At 38.4% G+C, this 18,596-nt stretch overlaps 2 protein-coding genes across 2 annotated transcripts in view; both read right to left on the bottom strand.

Moving 5' to 3' along the window:
- LOC145625227 (F-box/LRR-repeat protein At4g14103-like) overlaps nucleotides 1-18,596 on the bottom strand; it is a 179,754-nt gene that overhangs the window by 8,390 nt on the left and 152,768 nt on the right. The gene's annotated exons all lie outside the window — the stretch shown is intronic.
- On the bottom strand, nucleotides 718-4,105 carry LOC145621465 (nuclear pore complex protein NUP98A-like). The gene is made up of 6 exons (XM_081676199.1): nucleotides 4,039-4,105; nucleotides 3,375-3,892; nucleotides 2,695-2,856; nucleotides 2,462-2,587; nucleotides 2,185-2,362; nucleotides 718-1,292 (listed from the first exon to the last, which is right to left on the bottom strand). The coding sequence occupies exons 1-6, from the start codon at nucleotides 4,103-4,105 to the stop codon at nucleotides 751-753; spliced, it is 1,593 nt and encodes a 530-aa protein (XP_081532325.1). The 3' UTR covers nucleotides 718-750.

Here is an 18,596-nt window from a genome sequence, read left to right as displayed (position 1 = left end):
GTTATTAGGAAAAATAATAGTGGAAATTCTTTTTTGGAGAGTTTTTATTTTTTTTTAAAAAAGACAGGTGGAAGTTATTTATAGGGCAAAAAAAAAAGGAAAAGAAAAAAAAGGGGGGGGGGAGTGAATGAGAATTTAGAGATTGTGTTTAGGAGTGTTGTGGTTAAAAGTTGAAAAAACCACTCTACAATTATAAGGCAAAAAAAAAAAAAAAAGGAAAAGGAAAAAAAAAAGGGGGGGGGGGGGGGAAGTGAATGAGAATTTAGAGATTGGGTTTTGGAGTGTTGTGGTTAAAAGTTGGAAAAACCACTCTACAATTATAATATAGATAGATGTCATAAATATAAATAGAACTTGATGGTGGTTAGATTTCCAAACCTATACTTCCTTCGTTTTTTCATATTGCAATGTTGGGAAAAATACTCTTATGCCTTACAAACATTTTTTAAACAGGAGCTAAGTTAGTATGGAGTGAGGGACATAGAAAAGACAGATTACACAAAGTTCACTGCAGAATGAAAATTTAGTCAGTTGTTTAATTGCACTCGAAAAATCTAATGAAATGCATTCACAAATTTATCACTAGATACTGAAACTCTGTACATTCGAAAAAATTCTTATCATCAAACCATCATTAAATCTATGAACAAACACTTAAGGAACTCGAAATTCTGAACTAAGAAAAAAACTGAGGTATTTATTTGTACCTTTAACTATTGTTTTCTTCTGACATTACGAAAAATCTACTAACTAAAAATGCTGCACACTAAACTTCCATTCCCCTTTCACTGGATCATAGGAGACAAACTCGGCACCTTGTTTTTCAGCTGCCTGCTTCAACTTCTCAATGTATTTCTCAACCATTTTCTCACAAGTATGCTGTTTTCCAATCTTGTCAAGACATTTAACATTCAGAAGAGTAACTTCAGCTGCCTTGTTAAGGCCTTGTCCAACTGAAGGCTTCTCACTCTCATCATCATACACTATCACCTCTCGATAACTGAAGTGAACTAAGGAGTCAAGATTGAGTCCACGTACATTTGTCTCCCCGTAAAACTTCACCCAACCAAAGCCATCTCGGCCCACTACAAAGTCCTTTACATGGGAGCAAAATCCTGGATTAGATCTTTCAATTGATGCTAACTTCTCAATTTTGGGCTCTGTGTAGTAGTCAGAACGTTGTAGCTTTGGGAGCAAGAGCTCCAACTCTTTTGCACTGTCATTGGTTTTAGCAAAAGCATCTTTATGAGAGATGGGTTCAGAACTATTGATTTGGGCTTTCTTAGCATTGTCTATACCTGACACATCAGAAGAAATGAAACTAGGATCTCTACGTAAAATAATTCACAGCGCAAGTGACAATTATAGAGACATCAAAACTGTAGAAATCATAAATTGGCATAAATGATACTATAGAATAAGGACACAAATTCATTCAAGTAGCTACACCCAGATGCTTAGTTTCTTATACAACACAAATTTTAGAATAATAATTGGCAATCCCATCATATTCTGAGGCATCAAGAGCATATATGGTGGCCAGAATGGCAGAATGTGATATGATCTGGAAATGGGAACATAATTTATTCAAGGCTAGAAAATGAAACCAAGTCTTAGCTTAGACCGTCTCACTTTTTTTTAATTGTGATACATTAACAAATTAACCTCCTTAACAAGTAATGTCACTCTTCCATAGAATTAGAATTGGCACCATCTCATGCACGAGTTTTTATGAATCCAAAACATGAACACAAAGACAAAATCCAATCAAGTTTCTGGAAGCCTTGTCCACGAGTCCTCCAAAATACTAAAATCGTAGATATATTTCCCAACAGAACAAAATCAGGAACCTCACTTATTTTAACAAAACTATGTGCTTTTTGAATATCTTCTTTGTGTTTATTTTACTCAAAATTTCCTCACCTTTGTAATAAGATTTCTTATCATAGTTAGTTTCTCGTTTATCATTAATCCATTTAATACTTTGTTGCCTGTATAGTGGAAATGTATGATGCATCAAAACCTATAAAATATGTATATGCACACATAATCTGCAGATCACAACCTGACATATAATTCTTTAAAGGATTTTAGAACAAGATAGAAAAAATTAGGAAAAGCTCCTAAAACAGTCAGACCAATTTATCAGAGCTTGACTAAAAACACACAAAATGAATGACATACCATCCTCATACTCCACAGTATCTGCATGATACAGTGAAGATGCCTCTTTTGTGGAAGCACTGTCAAAGGTTGCATCGGTGGATGCATCAATCACTGATCTAGGATTCTCCCTTGGAATTATATAATTACATCCCTTGCTTATATTTAGACCTTCTGCAGCCCGATCAAAGAAGGGCACCTATATTGGACAATGAGTGGAAACAAAGACTTCAACAAAGTAAGGGAGAAGAAAAGGTACAAATACAACAAATTCACAGAATTTCAACATAAATAATACCCTCCTCAGCTTTGTACCATCACTGCTAGGATGATATTTCTTGACACTCACTGTCAACGGCTTAAGTGAATGGTGCCTTGATGTAAAATAAGATGGAACTCTAGTTTTTGCAGGTTTACTAGACACCTGTTTGGCACAATAACATAGCCCGTGAGGATTTTAAAAGAAAATCATGCTAAATAAAAAAAATGTTTATTTTCAATGTAGCATGGAAAGCGTGTGGAAATACTCACGGGCATGCTAGAGATTCCATGTTGAATAAATGAAGAATGGGCAGAGTGATCCATCAATGGCTGGAATGTTGCTGTCTCAGATCCAAAAGGATCTTTCACAGCTATAATGCTTTCCGTGACCTTGCTTGTTGCTGTGAACCTATAAAGAAATAAGATGATTGCCTCAACATTTTGTGGTTAGTCAACTAATTGATTTTTTTTAAAAAGTGTATACAGCAAAAAGCATGAAATAAAAGTATGATACTACTGAACAAATTTTTACAACAATAAAAATGAAGATAAAAAACATCAACTTACTATTGAGGAGGATCGGGCTGAGGCGAGCCAACATCGAGTGAAACACCTCCATTATTCCCTAATGGTTACCAAAAAATAGCAAAGAAAGTTATAATGCTGTGCCAAAAATAGCAGTTACGAATATATGATAGATGTTGCACGCAGAAACCATTAGTATATTTTCATAATGATCATATGAACTTTTTAAAAATACTTGCTGAGACAAGAGGTGTTGTCCAGGGAGATGATGCTTGCTGATGAGGGAAGACAAAAGGAGGTTAATAGAACAAATTAAAAAAGAAAATTTACCAAAAAAAGAAAAGAATTAAACTATCCAAGAGACAGCAATGAGCATAAAACTATAACATAATCCAAACAAGAAAATCATGTATTGCAATTTCAACCAGATCAGATGAAAAATTCTTGATGAGCAACACACAGAAAGAAGTGATAGGAAGTTCAGAAAAACACTGCGCATTACTTATAATTGTATGGATCACTGAATTTCCATTATTTGGCCATGGTTTTGTCGATCTAATAGCAGAACTACTTGCTACTTGGTCACATCCATTTCCAGCAGATGGTGAGTGGATTGACAGGTGTTTAGGTGTTGTTCTTAAGTAATCAGGCCAAAGTCTTAAATCTTGAGTTGATAACTGAGGATTCTGTAGTAGCTGATTATTAGGATCACCGGCAGTGACTTGATCGCATCCAGATCCAGTAATAATGGGCGTTCTGGTGTGAAATGCAGATAGATTTGGTGATGGGATTTGGAAAGTAGGAGTATTCATATTTGTTGAGAACGCTGGAGCATTACAGGATGGAGTAGGGATTCCCAAGGAACTTTTAACTGAAGGAAGAGGGATGCTCAAATGTTGTTTGTCAATCCCTTGTGCTTGGTTACTGACTGAATTCTGCTGGACTGAAAAACATATAAAAAAAAAAACAAAATTCAAAATTATTTGATAGCAATATTATCAATAGACTTCTACAGACTACAGCAGCAAGTGATGAAGGTATAAAGAAAACAAAAGATAGAAAAACTTGTAACATATTAAGCATGCATACCTCCTGATGTTAGGCCATAGTTCTCCCATCTCAATTCTTCATGGCTTTTACCAGCGTAACAAGGCATGCCTGATATTGAAATTAGTCTACAATGTTTTGAATCATCCTTAATAATGGTTTACTCATATGATTTACTTCTGCATCCTGTATATTGGCCAAAAAAAAATTGCATTAACTTTACATCACAGAGAAAAAGCTCATAAAATTTACCAGAACAAAGATGTGGCGGACTGGCGGAAAATCAGTAGTATTAGAAGAATGTATACAAAAAAAAATGATTCTGCATTTAGACAGCTTGTGATTTTGTTTGTATTAGATTATTACTACCCTCAACAGAGTTCAAAAGCTCTGGTGAATTGGGTGGGGCATACTCAAAATAAAGTCCCTAAGGCAGCAGGACCAAGAAATGATATACTATGAAAACACAGAATTGCTACCCTACATTATAGTAGGTAAAGAAAAACATTTAGTTTTAGAGATTTAACTTTATTTCTTCTTCATAGTATCCACAGAACGGCAAAGTAGAATTGTTATCACTACAATCCGTTAGTAATCAGACATTACCTCCAAAGTTTCCAGCATACATAGATCAAGTGTGAGAGAAATTTATTGCCTCACCCCGTTAGTACAAAAGTGTTGGAGGATATATAAAATTAATCCATAGGTGTATATTATTTTAAAATAATCACACAGATTTTTAGCATATCAACAATTAATTAGGATTCCATGATTTATTGCAACTAATTATGCCCAAAACATACAAACTCTAATGACTCTGTATCATAAGTCTCTGTAGGATCAACAAACCCAACCACAAGTTTCTCACTGAAAATCCAAATTCCATAGTCTCAGTCACACTTGAGACTTGACATTGATTAGAACTGAAGAATGTTAAGATGGTCAAAAGACAATTAACAAAATTCTCACAACAGTCACAAGTCAAACATTTTATCCAGAAATTATTCACTTCCTCAGATTAGTAATTCCAAGAGATAGCCATAACTGATATTGTTTATTCACGTAGAACTTAAATGGAGCCCAAAGAACCAAAAAAAGGTGCAGGTGTTCCAACAATTTAAAGATAATGTATTCATAATGTGAAATAAAAGCAGATAACAAAGATAATAAAATAATCATAAAATTCACTATTTCACCTGCTAGTAATGATGGGGAAGCCACAGAACTGGAAGTTGAAAATGGGTTGGCAGGCATTATTCCAAGTGCATTTGATGTTTGTTCAAAATTTAACCCTGTGACATGTGAAGCTAGTGCATTTCTCAATGGCATAAACGTAGCTGCATTGCTACTATTATTGCTGGTAAATCCAACTATTGCAGGTGGTCCACAAGCTCTCGCTGATGTATCTCCAATTCCTAGATCATAAAATGAAATATTTCGAAGAAGATATTGTTTACATCATCAGTAAGATTTTTGACATGGAAGCTAAGGAAATGGAAACCCCCTCCAAAGGTAATCTATTTGGAGGTAGGGTAGTAGAACGACTCAGTGGGTCACATAGAGCAAGAGAAAGTATAAAACACATTAAGCTCCAAAGTCTTGATTAAATAATTGAAGTTCATATAGCCTCGTGTCAGCAAACTCTATGTAATAGAATGATTTCCTAAGTTTAGGAAGCCAAAGGAATGAATCTCCTCAACAGGTGAATACTGATTTTAGACCCTGTCATCTTTGAATGCTCCACAAGCTCACAAGAAAGAAAGTACTAATTGAATAAGGGCTAAGTGCTTAATAGGAAAAAGTAATATATAAGAGGATAATCTATTTAAAGCAATACACATCATGTCTATTACTCGTTGTGAAACGATGAATTGTCATATACGGGATTAAAGGTCAATGTTTTTCACCGGCCATGAATTAATAAAGATTGTGGCATACTCCTATGCCTTAATGATTATTCTTATCACGTCATTGACAATCACTTAGCATACAGATAATTGCTACTGTTTCATTGCCCATAAAAGCATACCCTCAAGAATGATGCTTGAGAACTTTTATTAGAGATCTAATAGTAAAGGGCTTAGGAATCTGATTAATATCGAGAGAAAACTACTATATAATGTGAACATAATAATGAAAAAAAAAACACACACACAGTTAGGCAGTGAAACTATATGCACCATCATCAATGAATCAACATAAAACAAGAAGCAGCAGCATTCAAATGTACAGTATCAATAATGAAAAGGAAATGCAGATATTTACCACATAAAGGATGCAGAAATTAAGCAAGTACCAAAAAAAACTACAACTTCTTTGATTGATATTGGCGAATAGTAGGATTTGAACCTGCATCTTCTCCTGGGTAGGAGAAGACTTACCATTTTTATTATATTCGCAAATGTACAGTGAAAGGGAGATATTCACCAATCACCACACAAAGGATGCAAAAAATATGCAAGATTAAGTACCAGCATAATGTTACAAGTTTATGTAGTTTTGGACAAATAGTGAGGACCGGTCCTACAGCCCTTCCTCGAGGGAATATCCTAAACTATAAGAGATACTATGGCTGCTATATGTGCCAAATAGAACATATGACCATCAAATAATCATGACTAAAGAAAGTACCAATATTCAAAATCAAAGCAACCAAATCATAAACATATTAGTTAGCTTCAACTTGTTTCCCCTTTCCAGATTCTTCATTAGGCTATTACACTAATTACAGCATAACCTATGACAAAGAGCATTGATTCAATAACTAATACTAAATAAGTATCACTCTCTTCCATATTTACCTTCACCTATCTTAAAATCTATCCAATTCAACTATTCAGAAAGCTATTATGTCGGCCATTCTAGAGGCTTGACACATGAGTACATGACACACCACCTCCCCTACGAAAAAAGAGAGAAGAGAAGAAAAACAAATGAAAGTAGAACCGATACATGTATTGAAGGTGGTAGGAGAAGTCAGAAATGAAGATGATGATGCTCCAATTATCCAGTCGAAATTCCACCAAAAAGTGACTTCTGTATTGAGGAATTTGGGATGGCTTCACACTCTATTGTATTACAAGCAACTGAATTATGTCCAGGAATTCTCTTATTCCCAAATAACGACAAGGTAAAAAATAAAGAAGAGGAACAAGAACCTTGTCCAAACACTGTAGATTTGAAATAAAGAATGTATAAAAATATAAATAGATAAAGGAATTAGAGTTAAAAATATCAGAAAATTGTGTGTTTAGCAAATGACAGATGAGAATGCAATAAATGATATGCATCGGCAGTTAATATAACTTAGAAGGCCTAAGTTCTCAAACATGAACAATACAAAAGCACACAAACTACTACGGAGTAATATGAAAAATAAACTCCCCATGGAAACAAAATCATGTTAAATAGATTTGACAAGGAAGCACGAAAATAAGTAAAAGCCAAACAATAAATGCTTCAATTAAGGATAATACAGAAACCAAACATGATGATGGCAGACCTCCAAATGCTCCTATTGAAGTAGTAGAACCAAATGGACCATCATTTCCAACGTTTGTGGTCCCAAATGTTGATGACGATCCAAAGAAAGCAGTTGGTTGTCGTCCAATTGCTGGCACATAGAAGCAAACAGAGAAATCAGCACAAACTGACCAGAGAGCCATGGATTTGACTTCCACTTAAATCATATAAATTCTAGAACTGCCAAGCTATGGACATAATCATATAAATTATCAAGGGAATATTCAGAAGAAAATAAAATGATCCTAAAAATACATTGTGAAAAACCTGACATAAATCATTCATCACTTACTCAAGGATGGAGAAGAAGCCGACGACACTCCAAATACACCAGTTGATTTTCCACCAATAAATGATCCCTGATTAATGAAACTTGGGGAAGCAGTACTTCCGGTTATATTAGGAGCAAACATATGATTCGAATTGCTATCCTTTCCAAACAAACTTGACATTCCCAAAGAAGATGATGTTGATCCTAATACATTGGTTGTACTACCCCCAAAAATTAACCCTTGGACGGTAAACTTGTAGTCTTTGTTGTATTTGGAGCGAACACATTACTCAAATTGCTACCATTTCCAAACAAACTTAACATCTCCAAGGAAGAAGATGCTTCTCTAAATACATTGGTTGTAGTACCCCCATAAGCTGACCATTGGGTAGATACATTAGGGAAATTTGTAGTCCCCAATGCATTAGAAGCAAACAGATTACTCGAATTGCTACCACTCCCAAACATACTTGATGTCTCCAAGGAGGAAGATGCTTCTCCAAATGCATTGGTGGCATTATAGCCAAAACCAGACCCTTGGGTAGATACATTAGGGAAATTTGTAGTACCCATTGCATTAGAAGCAAACAGATTATTCAAATTGCTACCACTCCCAAACAAACTTGACGTCTCAAAAGGAGACAATGAGGCACCAAATACATTGGTGGCATTACCACCAAAACCTTGGGAAGCAAACAAATTACTCGAATTGCTAACATTTTCAAACTCACGTGGCGTCTCCAAGGAAGCCGAAACTTGCCCGAACACTGTAAAATGGAGAATAAAAAAGCTCAAAGCCATTCAAAGTACTATATCCACAACAACACCTTAAGTATGTTAAGCATGCATGATTATACTACGTACATTTTTATATTTAATAGGTATACAGAGACCAAGTCATGCAGGTACTCTAAATATCGCAAATTTTTTCTATAGTCAATGAGAAATCAGGAAAAACTTCAATTAAGCATGGCTTTTTTTTTTTTTTTTTTTTTTGGGAGAATGGCAAAATTTCAAGTTTTTCTATCAAATCAACCCTTTTCCACTATTTTTGCTACAAATTCGATCATCAATTGAAACCCTAGAAGAAGAAACTCAACAACAACGATAAAAAAATTGCAAATAAGTAAAATAAATATACAGAAAACCCCTAAATATCAACAATTCAAATCCTAGATTAATGAAATTGAGCAATTATGAACAGAAACTTGTGAAATTTCAAAAAACAAATACTCTGAGTTAATTTTAAAAATTAAAAGACGTCGGAAATTACCTCCAGCCATCAATCCGGATCGCTAGAAGCTTCAATAGATCACAATGAATGCAACAAATTTGAAAGTTGGAATTTGGAAAAAAATTAGTAACATTAAAGCAAATTAAAGGAGAAAATATAAAAGAATCCATATATATATAGTGAAGAACTTAGCTTGAAAATGGTGCAGGAAATAATATAAATTGCCCAGAATATTTGCTCGGCGTCAGAAGAACGCAAAAGATCTTCAACTCCCGCGTTTTTTTTTTTTTTTTTTTAAAAAAATCTGCAAAATCATACTCACATTCTCACAGGATACATGTATTTCGTATAATGTACTTATGTACTCCTCGGATTGGGCTTGAGATCAAGTTGGGCTTATGTTTAGCAATGGTTTAAAATGTCGTTACTACTTAGAATTTGTTATAAACACCCGGACGTACGGTACTGTAGGCACCCATTTGTGTCTCCCCAAAACTAAACCCAGTGATGAGTATCTTTTACGTTGAATCATAATCGAATGAAGTGAAAGTGTGGAAAGTTTAGTGTTGCGGATAGTTTTAATTTCTTTTCTCTTCTTTCTGTTTTTGAAAACCTATTTTAAGAAAACAGTCAATCCAGTTTGGTTGGTCCATGATATGGGTCCAATAATAGTGTAGTTAGATAGGGCTTGAAAAGAGCTTTCTAACGATAATTTATAAGCCCAATTCCGATGAATATTGAGGAAGTTATGGCCAAATTACTAAACTGGGCCCGGTTTGAGCCTTATTTGCGGCCCAATGATCTAGAGGAGGGCCTAATATGGATTTATCATTCCTAATGCAATTAGGAATGGTTTTAGTCTTCTAGATTCTTCTAGAAGGTTCTTTTCATTCCTAATTCAATTAGCATTGATAAATTGACTTTTGTTGACTTTTTAGAGTTTTAATCAGAATAAAAGAATGTTTTTGAGGAAAATACGATTTTATCCTCTTGTACGGTTAAATTATATCTGATTTTAGAAAATGCGTTAAAAACGGGATTAGCACCTAACGCCAACATTAGCGCCTGACGCTTGGCGTTAATGTTAGCGTCCGGCGCCAATTGCCGGCGTCGGCGCTAATCAAATTTTATCTGCGTCAGAACTCTGTTTTGATGTTTTATCTTTTTGGTTGAATTTCTTTATAAATAGCGTTCTAAAAACTCCAATAGCGTTCTAAACACTCCGTTTTCAATCATCAATTCTCATCAATTCTTATTCATTCTAATTCTCACCAACTCTCATCAAGATTCTCTTGATTACTCTCTCTCTCTCTCTTTTCTAAACTAGCCTTCTCTCAAATATAAAAATTCCGCACTCATTAGATTTAGAAACACCTAGCCATATTCGAAGTTGCCTTCGCCCTAGACATGAAAGGTTTAATTTATGAGGGTTTGGTCCCAAATCTCTCTTTCAACTATTAAATTTAATTGTTTTGTTTATTATTTTCCTTGAAGTTACTAACGTGTGTATTTTGTTATTAGAAAGAGGTACGAGGCATCCAAGTAAGTACTTTAATGGTTTAATTGATGTTATTATGTAGAAATCATGCTTAGGTTGTTATTATGATAATCATAGTATCATGTCTAGGGTAACTTTAATATTAAGTATGATTAAAAGTATGATGCATTTTATGTTCTTTCTAATATATATGATTGTTAGTATCATGTTAGGGTTAAATATATGATTTTTATTGTTTAGTAACATGCTAGGGTTTGTTATTAATCTTGTTAGTATCATGCCTAGGGTCTTGCTATTATTATGCTTTAACATGATTATTATGATTATGATTATTATAATTATTATTATGATGATTATTGTTTTGATTATTATTGTGATTATTTTAATTATTATTATGATGATTATTATTATTATGTTGCTTGATATATTATATTTATTGCTTGATCAAACCTTTTATGCATGTTTAAAGACAATTTGTATTTGTAATCACGCTTAATGAGATGATTAATAATCTTGTTTATGGTTAATATGATTATAATTCAAGTGATTGCCAAAAATAGTTTTATTTGTGCATTAATATTCAACCAACATAGATAAACAGGTTTAGGGTAATTCTATTGATTGCATGTTAGTCACAGAAAGCGCACATGAATACGATCAGAATAATGTAGAGGCCTATTATTAGGGCAAGTTCAATCTCTTTTAGGTTGGATTTGTACCTTCATCCCCAAACCCTATTTGGTTCAAGACCTTATGGAGTTGACGATCTCTTGGATCGTTAAGGGGTGTAACCTTCACCTTGTGAACGGTTTACAAGTTCCTAAAAAACTTGTTGGCGACTCTTTTGCTCTATCTTCTTTCCCTTTGGACGCCACCGTACTTTAGTTTATGATCACAGTGGGGATCAAGCTAGGGGTTAATGCTTGAAATATTCCCTGAAGTTACACCCGGGTAATTTGCTCGTTAATTTTTGCTCATTTAATGTAGTAACTTGTTAATTTAATAAATGAGCAAAAAGAAATTGCTCATTTATGAAATGAGCAAAATTTAATGAGTAAATACCCCGGGTGTGCAAAACAAACTCTTGTTACTACTAGCTAGCCATCTATGGGTCAGCCATAGGTGCCCTATGGGCGCTCTCCTCATTTATTCCGTTTTTTACTCCTTGTCTAAAAATATGGTTCTTACAATATTTGAACTCACTACCACGAATTTAAACTCCAACGTGTTAGGCACTAAGCTATTACCATATTTTATGTCATTCAATAAAATTAAATATTAATAAAGATTATCATGAAAATAATGCAGTAACTCAGAGCATTGCGCGGTCCTAACACTAGGTTTTTTTTTTTTTTTTTTTTTTTTTTTTTTTTTGTGTGTTTAGAGAGCTAACAATGGCGGGTTCACAGGATCTCCTAGAATCGAGAGGAAAGTTATAACCACTTGAGTTATTTCTCACTCTCCAGCCTAACACTAGTGAATATATGATTATACGTAGAGGTGTCACTTCAGGGCGCTGAACCGGGTTAGATCGAGTCTAGGGCGTGTTCGGCGCTAGCTTTTGAGTAGCTTTTAATGGTTTGACCAATTCAAACCACTACTCAACAAAAAATGTGAGTGTTTGGCAAAGTAATGGTTCAAGTAGCTTTTAGTGGTGGAGGTAGCTTTTATTAAAAGCTAGGATTATTAGCTTTTGAAGTTAGAGGTAGCTTTTGAAAATTTAATGTATGGTTTTAAAAATAAAATATTGATTCTTAAATGTAACAGCTAGTCAGCCACTACTTTACCGAACAATCATACCTAAATTATCTTTTTTTCACAGCTAACAGCTTATTGACAGCTAACAGCTATCTCCACAGCTCACAGCTATCTCCACAGCTACAGCTACCTTCACAGCTACATTTTGCCGAACATGCCCCAAGTCATGTTAGATATAGTTTAGGTTTGAGTCATACTAAATATTTATGGCAATACAAATCAAATCATTTAATCATAGCTTGAGTCATACTAAATATTTATGGTAATGCATATCAAATCATGGATTGAGTCATACTAAATTTTTATGGAAATAAAAATTACCTATTCAACTGGTTACAGTTCACTCAGGATCATTTTGAGTGGATTGGATATAAAGGTCGCATTATTTAAAAATAACCCACAGATCGAATTATTTTGGGCGGACGCCCCAAAGGTGGAATTTTTCCGGACAATTTTTTTCTGTATTTTTTCCAATATAGTTGATGTTTAGGGTAAAAATACCCTAGACATGTGGGCCAATCAGAGAGGTCCACGTGTCAAGTCTGGACAGGTCATCTAAGGCCACTCACCAGCTGACACGTGGCAGCCTCAGATAAATCAGAAGAATTGCAACCTTTAGGGCCCAATTCCCGAGAAAGCCGCAATTGCGGCGCAGCCCACAAAACCTAGGTTAGAGTGACCTAGGGAGGGGCACTTTTCCAGAATGACCCTATAAATAGGGAGATAAAAAATTTCCCCATTTTGGGGACACATTCAACCATTTATTACATCCATTTTCTCTCTCATCAAAGAACACCTGATCTCAAAATCCGAGAAGATCCTACCTAAATTTCCGCATCTTTTCCTTTCATTCAAGTTCTACCTTGATCTTCGGAGGCGGAGCTCCTACCACCCGGAGTCTCCGTTGTTTTTGTAGGTAAAACTCAAGTCGGACCAGTCTTCGAGCTGTAACTCTCCCGAGGGACAAAAACACCCAAAACATTTGGCACCGTATGAGGGGAGAGTACCTCAAGGATGGTTCAAGAGTCTTTACCACCTCCTGACCAACCGGTTAACCAGCCGAAGGTCTTTACTGACCATGAGGATGATGATCCTCAGGTCAAAACCTACATATCCAAAGATGACTCTCTAATTACCAAGCGCATCCGTCCCAGAGACACTCTGGAATGGGGTGCAAGCCAGGCGGGTACAAGTCGACCCCCTAGTCAGCTGGAAGGGGAAACCCATACGGCAGGTGGATCCGCTCTAGTCACCCGGGACGAACTCATGAAATTCATGACTAGTTTTAAGGGTGAAATCAAAGACCTGATCACCAAGAGCGGGGCTGGCCCAAGCAAGGGTTAGTCGGCAAGGAAGACTCCTCTAGAAAGGAGAAAGCCAGTTAGGGACAAGCAGCCAATTCCACATCCAAAGGACAAGGCAGCCAGGACCTTTGACTAGTCCAAAATTCTTCTACCCCAGAAGAATACCAGAAGCACCCGGCGGAGTGAACAGGCGGTGGGTAACAAAAAATCAACTCCTAATGCTCGGGAAATCATCATCCGCAAGAGGAATCAATTGCTGTCTGAGTCAGCCTCCACCTCGAGCTTTCTAGACAGATTTAAGAATACATCTGCAGGGAATGCCCAATCCTTGCATGAGAGCCATACAGGTAGTAATACCGACCACTCTGGCCCTCAGATGATTGTGAATGCACTGTACGTACCGCCTATGGTCTACGGCCTGTATTCTCCTCACTTCATGCAGTCGGCCCTCTTCGGAGGTCAGGCGGCATACAGCAATGTCCAGCCACTAGACTGGAAGCTTCGTCTGCTCCGCCTTGGTGAACAACCTTCTGCGTTCACCAGGGAAATAACCAAGGCAACACAGCCTACCAAGGTTAAAAACGTGTTGGTAGGTACTTATGATGGTACCTCGAACCCGGAAGACCACCTCATGACATACACCAACCTCATATATTTACAGGGGTTGGACGATGCCACTTGGTGTCGATGCTTCCCGGCTACATTGAAGGGCATCTCCCAACAATGGTTTGGCAACTTGCCAGCCGGTTCTATTGATAGCTTCAAGAAGCTTGCCTTCTTGTTTGCTTCCAACTTCTCAATGAACTTTTCTGCAAAAAAAAACAAGTCTTGACTTGAGCACCATTAAGCAGGGAGAGAGAGAAGGGTTACGCTCCTACGTCAGGCGGTTTAATCTGAACAAAATTTAGATTCAGGGACTTTCTAACGAGGTAGCTTTCATAGACTTCTTTAAGGGTCTGAGAGACGGGTCAGTTTGAAGTTCGACCTTGTCAGAAAAAGGGGCATTCACCCTACAGGTTGCCCTGAGAGAGGCTGAAAGCTATATTCAAGCAACCGACCACAGCTCGCCTGGAAGCCTGTCAGACTCCAAGAAGTCTTACAAACAGAAAGACAACCAGACTGCTCAGCCGGCAAAGAAAAACGAAGAGAGCAAGAAGAGAAAAGAAGTCTAGGCGGTGGGCGATTCTGACCAGCCCTCCCAGAAGAAAAAGAAAGAGTTTAAACCATACGTCCCCAAGTACAAGCTTAATAAGGACTGCAACTCCATCCTCATGGAGATCAAGGACCGTCTATCTCTTGAGAAGCTGAATCCAATGAAAAGTTCCATTTAATCAAGGAACAAAAATAAATTTTGCCTATACCATGAGAAAGTTGGCCGCGACACCAACGATTGCTTCAGCCTTCAACGGGCGTTGGACCGTCTGGATGACAAGGGGATGTTAAAGTCCTTCATTTCTAAGTCCAAAGAGACTAATAAGAAGAACCCGGGGCAGTCCTCTAAGACTCCCCAGCCTACTAGTAGCTCGAAAACAGACAAGGAGCCAGTCTACACTGCATCAAGCGGGTTCTCATGCGGTGGCCCAACCATTTGGGGCACCAAGAGCCATCTTCGAAAGATGGACAATGATGATGATGAGCAGGCGTTAGCTAGCTCCACCTTCCCAGACGTTTTGATCATTAAGAAGGACAGGGGCAGTGTCCGTCGCCCGCATGATGACCCGGTTGTCATTGAATGTAAGGTCGCCAATCAGTTGGTTGGGCGAATCCTTATTGACACCGGTAGTTCGTCGGACATCATCAGTTAGAGGTGCTTGCAGAATCTGAAGTACAAGCCCAGCAGCATGCACCTGGTAAACCACCCCCTGGTTGGCTTTGGAAAGGAGATGGTGTACCCAATCGGTAGGATTGATCTACCCATCCGTCTGGGAGAAAAAGGAGAAGGACGACACCAGGTCGTCAAGTTCTTGGTAGTTGAGGAGCTGACCGGCTATAACATTATTTTAGGCCGTCCAAATCTCAATGAGGCCAAGGCGGTAATCATTCCTTCAGACGGCCAAGGACAAGAACCAATAGACCTTGACAATGTCAAGGACGTCAACCCACCCCCACCAGCAGCTGGAAAAAAAAGAAAGGCTCATCAACTGGTGGAGATGAAGAAAAAGAAAAAATAGCAATCACTAATCGGTGATCGGTCAGATGAGCTCCGTCCCTAGCTGGCTGGTGAGCATATTGATATACCTCTGGATGACAGCCGTACATAGCGTACTATTAAGGTAGGGACGGTTTCTTATGCTATGTTGGATGCAGATTTGCACCTCTTGTTGAAAAAATTCAAAGAAATTTTTGCCTTTGAAGTGGAAGAGATGTCAGGCGTCAGCCTGGATCTCGTTGTCTCCAAATCAGGCGGTAGCTGCCAAAGTAAAAAAGTTGTTGGATACTGGGTTCATTCGGCCATTTAATTTCCCCGACTAGGTGGCGAATGTTGTGCTTGTAAAGAAGCCGAATGGTACCCGGCGTATGTGTGTTGATTACACAGACCTCAATAAGTCATTTCCAAAGGATAGTTATCCGCTCCCAAAGATCGACAGTTTGGTCAATGCTACAGTCGGTCATGCCTTGATTAGCTTTATGGATGCCTATTCCGGTTTCTATCAAATACTCCTGTGGAAAAAAGATCAAGAGAAGACGGTCTTCGTCACTGATTAGGGGTTATTCTGCTATATTGTGATGCCTTTTGGATTGAAGAATGCGCTGGCTACTTTCCAACGGATGATTAATACAATCTTCATTAATCAAATTAGAAGGAATGTAGAGGCGTACATTGATGACATGATAGTCAAATCCAAGCAGCACACGAATCATCTTGATGATCTCCGAGAAACCATCACCACACTCAAGCAGCATAAGGTCATGTTAAACCCAAAGAAATGTGTCTTTGGGGTTGAGTCTGGGAAGTTTCTCGGATTCCTGAACTATCAAAGGGGGATAGAGGCTAACCCGAGAAGATACAGGCTGTAGTTGACATGAAGTCACCCCGCATTGTCAAGGAAGTACAGAGACTAACCGGTTTTCTGGCGGCATAAGGGAGGTAACTCAACCGGTCAGGTGACAAATTCCTTTACTTCTTCCAAGCAATCAGGAAGAAGACTAGATTTGAATGGGGGGATGATGCTAAGGAGGCCTTTCTGAAATTGAAAGAACACTTGCACTATTTTCCAAGGCTTGTTAGCTCTTTGCCCAAAGAGACGTTGTACATGTACCTAGCCGTCTCAGACCATGCCCTCAGTGTTGTTCTCCTTGTTGAGAGAGACGGCATTCAGCTCCCAGTCTATTTTATCAGCCATGTACTCAGAAATGATAAACTCCGGTACCCAATGGTTGAAAATTTTTGCCTTGCTTTGTATGACATTCAAGAAGCTAAAACCTTACTTCTTGGCACATCCGGTGGTGATCTACACCGACCAACCCCTCAAGCAGCCAATGTCTACCTTGGAGTCATTCGGCAGAATGTTAAAATGGGCTATTGAAATGCAAAGTCTTGAAATCACTTACGAACCAAGAAAGGGAGTGAAAGGTCAGGCGTTTGCCGATTTCATTATTGAAATGACACGACCGGTTCCTCCGGATGACCTTGATCAGGTTTGGAAAGTGTCTGAAGACAGGAGCTCGACAAAAAACGGCTGTGGTGCAGGAATTATTTATGAGTCACTTGAGGGGGACAAATTTGAATATGCACTACCAGAAGAAGTCTGGGCGGTGGGCGATTCTGACCGGCCCTCCCAGAAGAAAGAGAAAGAGGTTAAACCATATGTCCCCAAGTACAAGCTTAATAAGGACTGCAACTCCATCCTCACGGAGATCAAGGACCGTCTGTCTCTTGAGAAGCCGAATCTAATGAAAAGTTCCATTTAATCAAGGAACAAAAATAAATTTTGCCTATACCATAAGGAAGATTGCCGCGACACCAACGATTGCTTCAGCCTTCAACGGGTGTTGGACCGTCTGGCTGACAAGGGGATGTTAAAGTCCTACATTTCTAAGTCCAAAGAGACTAATGAGAAGAACCCGGGGCAGTCGTCTAAGACTCCCCATCCTGCTAGTAGCTCGAAAACAGACAAGGAGCCAGTCTACACTACATCAGGCGGATTCTCATGCGGTGGCCCAACAATCCGGGGCACCAAGAGCCGTCTTCAAAAGATGGACAATGATGATGATGAGCAGGCGTTAGCTAGCTCCACCTTCCCAGACGTTTTGATCACTAAGAAGGACAGGGGCAGCGTCCGTCGCCCGCATGATGACCCGGTTGTCATTGAATGTAAGGTCGCCAATCAGTTGGTTGGGAGAATCCTTATTGACACCGGCAGTTCGTCGGACATCATCAGTCAAAGGTGCTTGCAGAAGCTGAAGTACAAGCCCAGCTGCATGCACCTGGTAAACCACCCCCTGGTTGGCTTTGGAGGGGGGGATGGTGTACCCAGTCGGTAGGATTGATCTACCCATCCGTCTGGGAGAAAAAGGAGAAGGACGACACCAGGTCGTCAAGTTCTTGGTAGTTGAGGAGCTGACCGGCTATAACATTATTTTAGGCCGTCCAAATCTCAACGAGGCCAAGGCGGTAATCATTCCTTCAGACGGCCAAGGACAGGAACTAGTAGACCTTGACAATGTCAAGGACGTCAACCCACCCACACCAGCAGCTAGAAAGAAAAGAAAGGCTCATCAACTGGAAGAGGTGAAGAAAGAGAAAAAATAGCAATCACTAATCGTTGAACGGTCAGATGAGCTCCGTCCCCATCTGGCTGGTGAGCATATTGATATAACTCTGGATGACAGCCGTACAGAGCGTACTATTAAGGTGGGGACGGTTTCTTATGCTAAGTTGGGTGCAGATTTGCACCTCCTGTTGAAAGAATTCAAAGACATTTTTTCCTTTGAAGTGGAAGAGATGCCAGGCGTCAACCCGGATCTCGCTGTCCCCAAATTAAACTCGCCGTGGATCCAAAAAAGAATCCC

This window comes from Chenopodium album, chromosome 3 (genome assembly GCF_948465745.1).
Source record: "Chenopodium album chromosome 3, dcCheAlbu1.1, whole genome shotgun sequence".
In the NCBI taxonomy this organism is placed as follows: domain Eukaryota; kingdom Viridiplantae; phylum Streptophyta; class Magnoliopsida; order Caryophyllales; family Amaranthaceae; genus Chenopodium; species Chenopodium album.
Note: the sequence above shows the minus strand (reverse complement) of the source record. Positions and strands in the feature narration are given on the sequence as shown.

Bases quoted from the DNA above. Each gene is read 5' to 3' on its own strand.
- LOC145621465 (XM_081676199.1), bottom strand. From the start codon at position 4,105: ATGCCTTGTTACGCTGGTAAAAGCCATGAAGAATTGAGATGGGAGAAC. The intron at 2,857-3,374 runs GTTGAAATTGCA...CAAAATGTTGAG, and splicing joins AGAATTTTTCATCTGATCTG to GCAATCATCTTATTTCTTTA. The intron at 2,363-2,461 runs GTATTATTTATG...TGTCCAATATAG, and splicing joins ATGGTACAAAGCTGAGGAGG to GTGCCCTTCTTTGATCGGGC.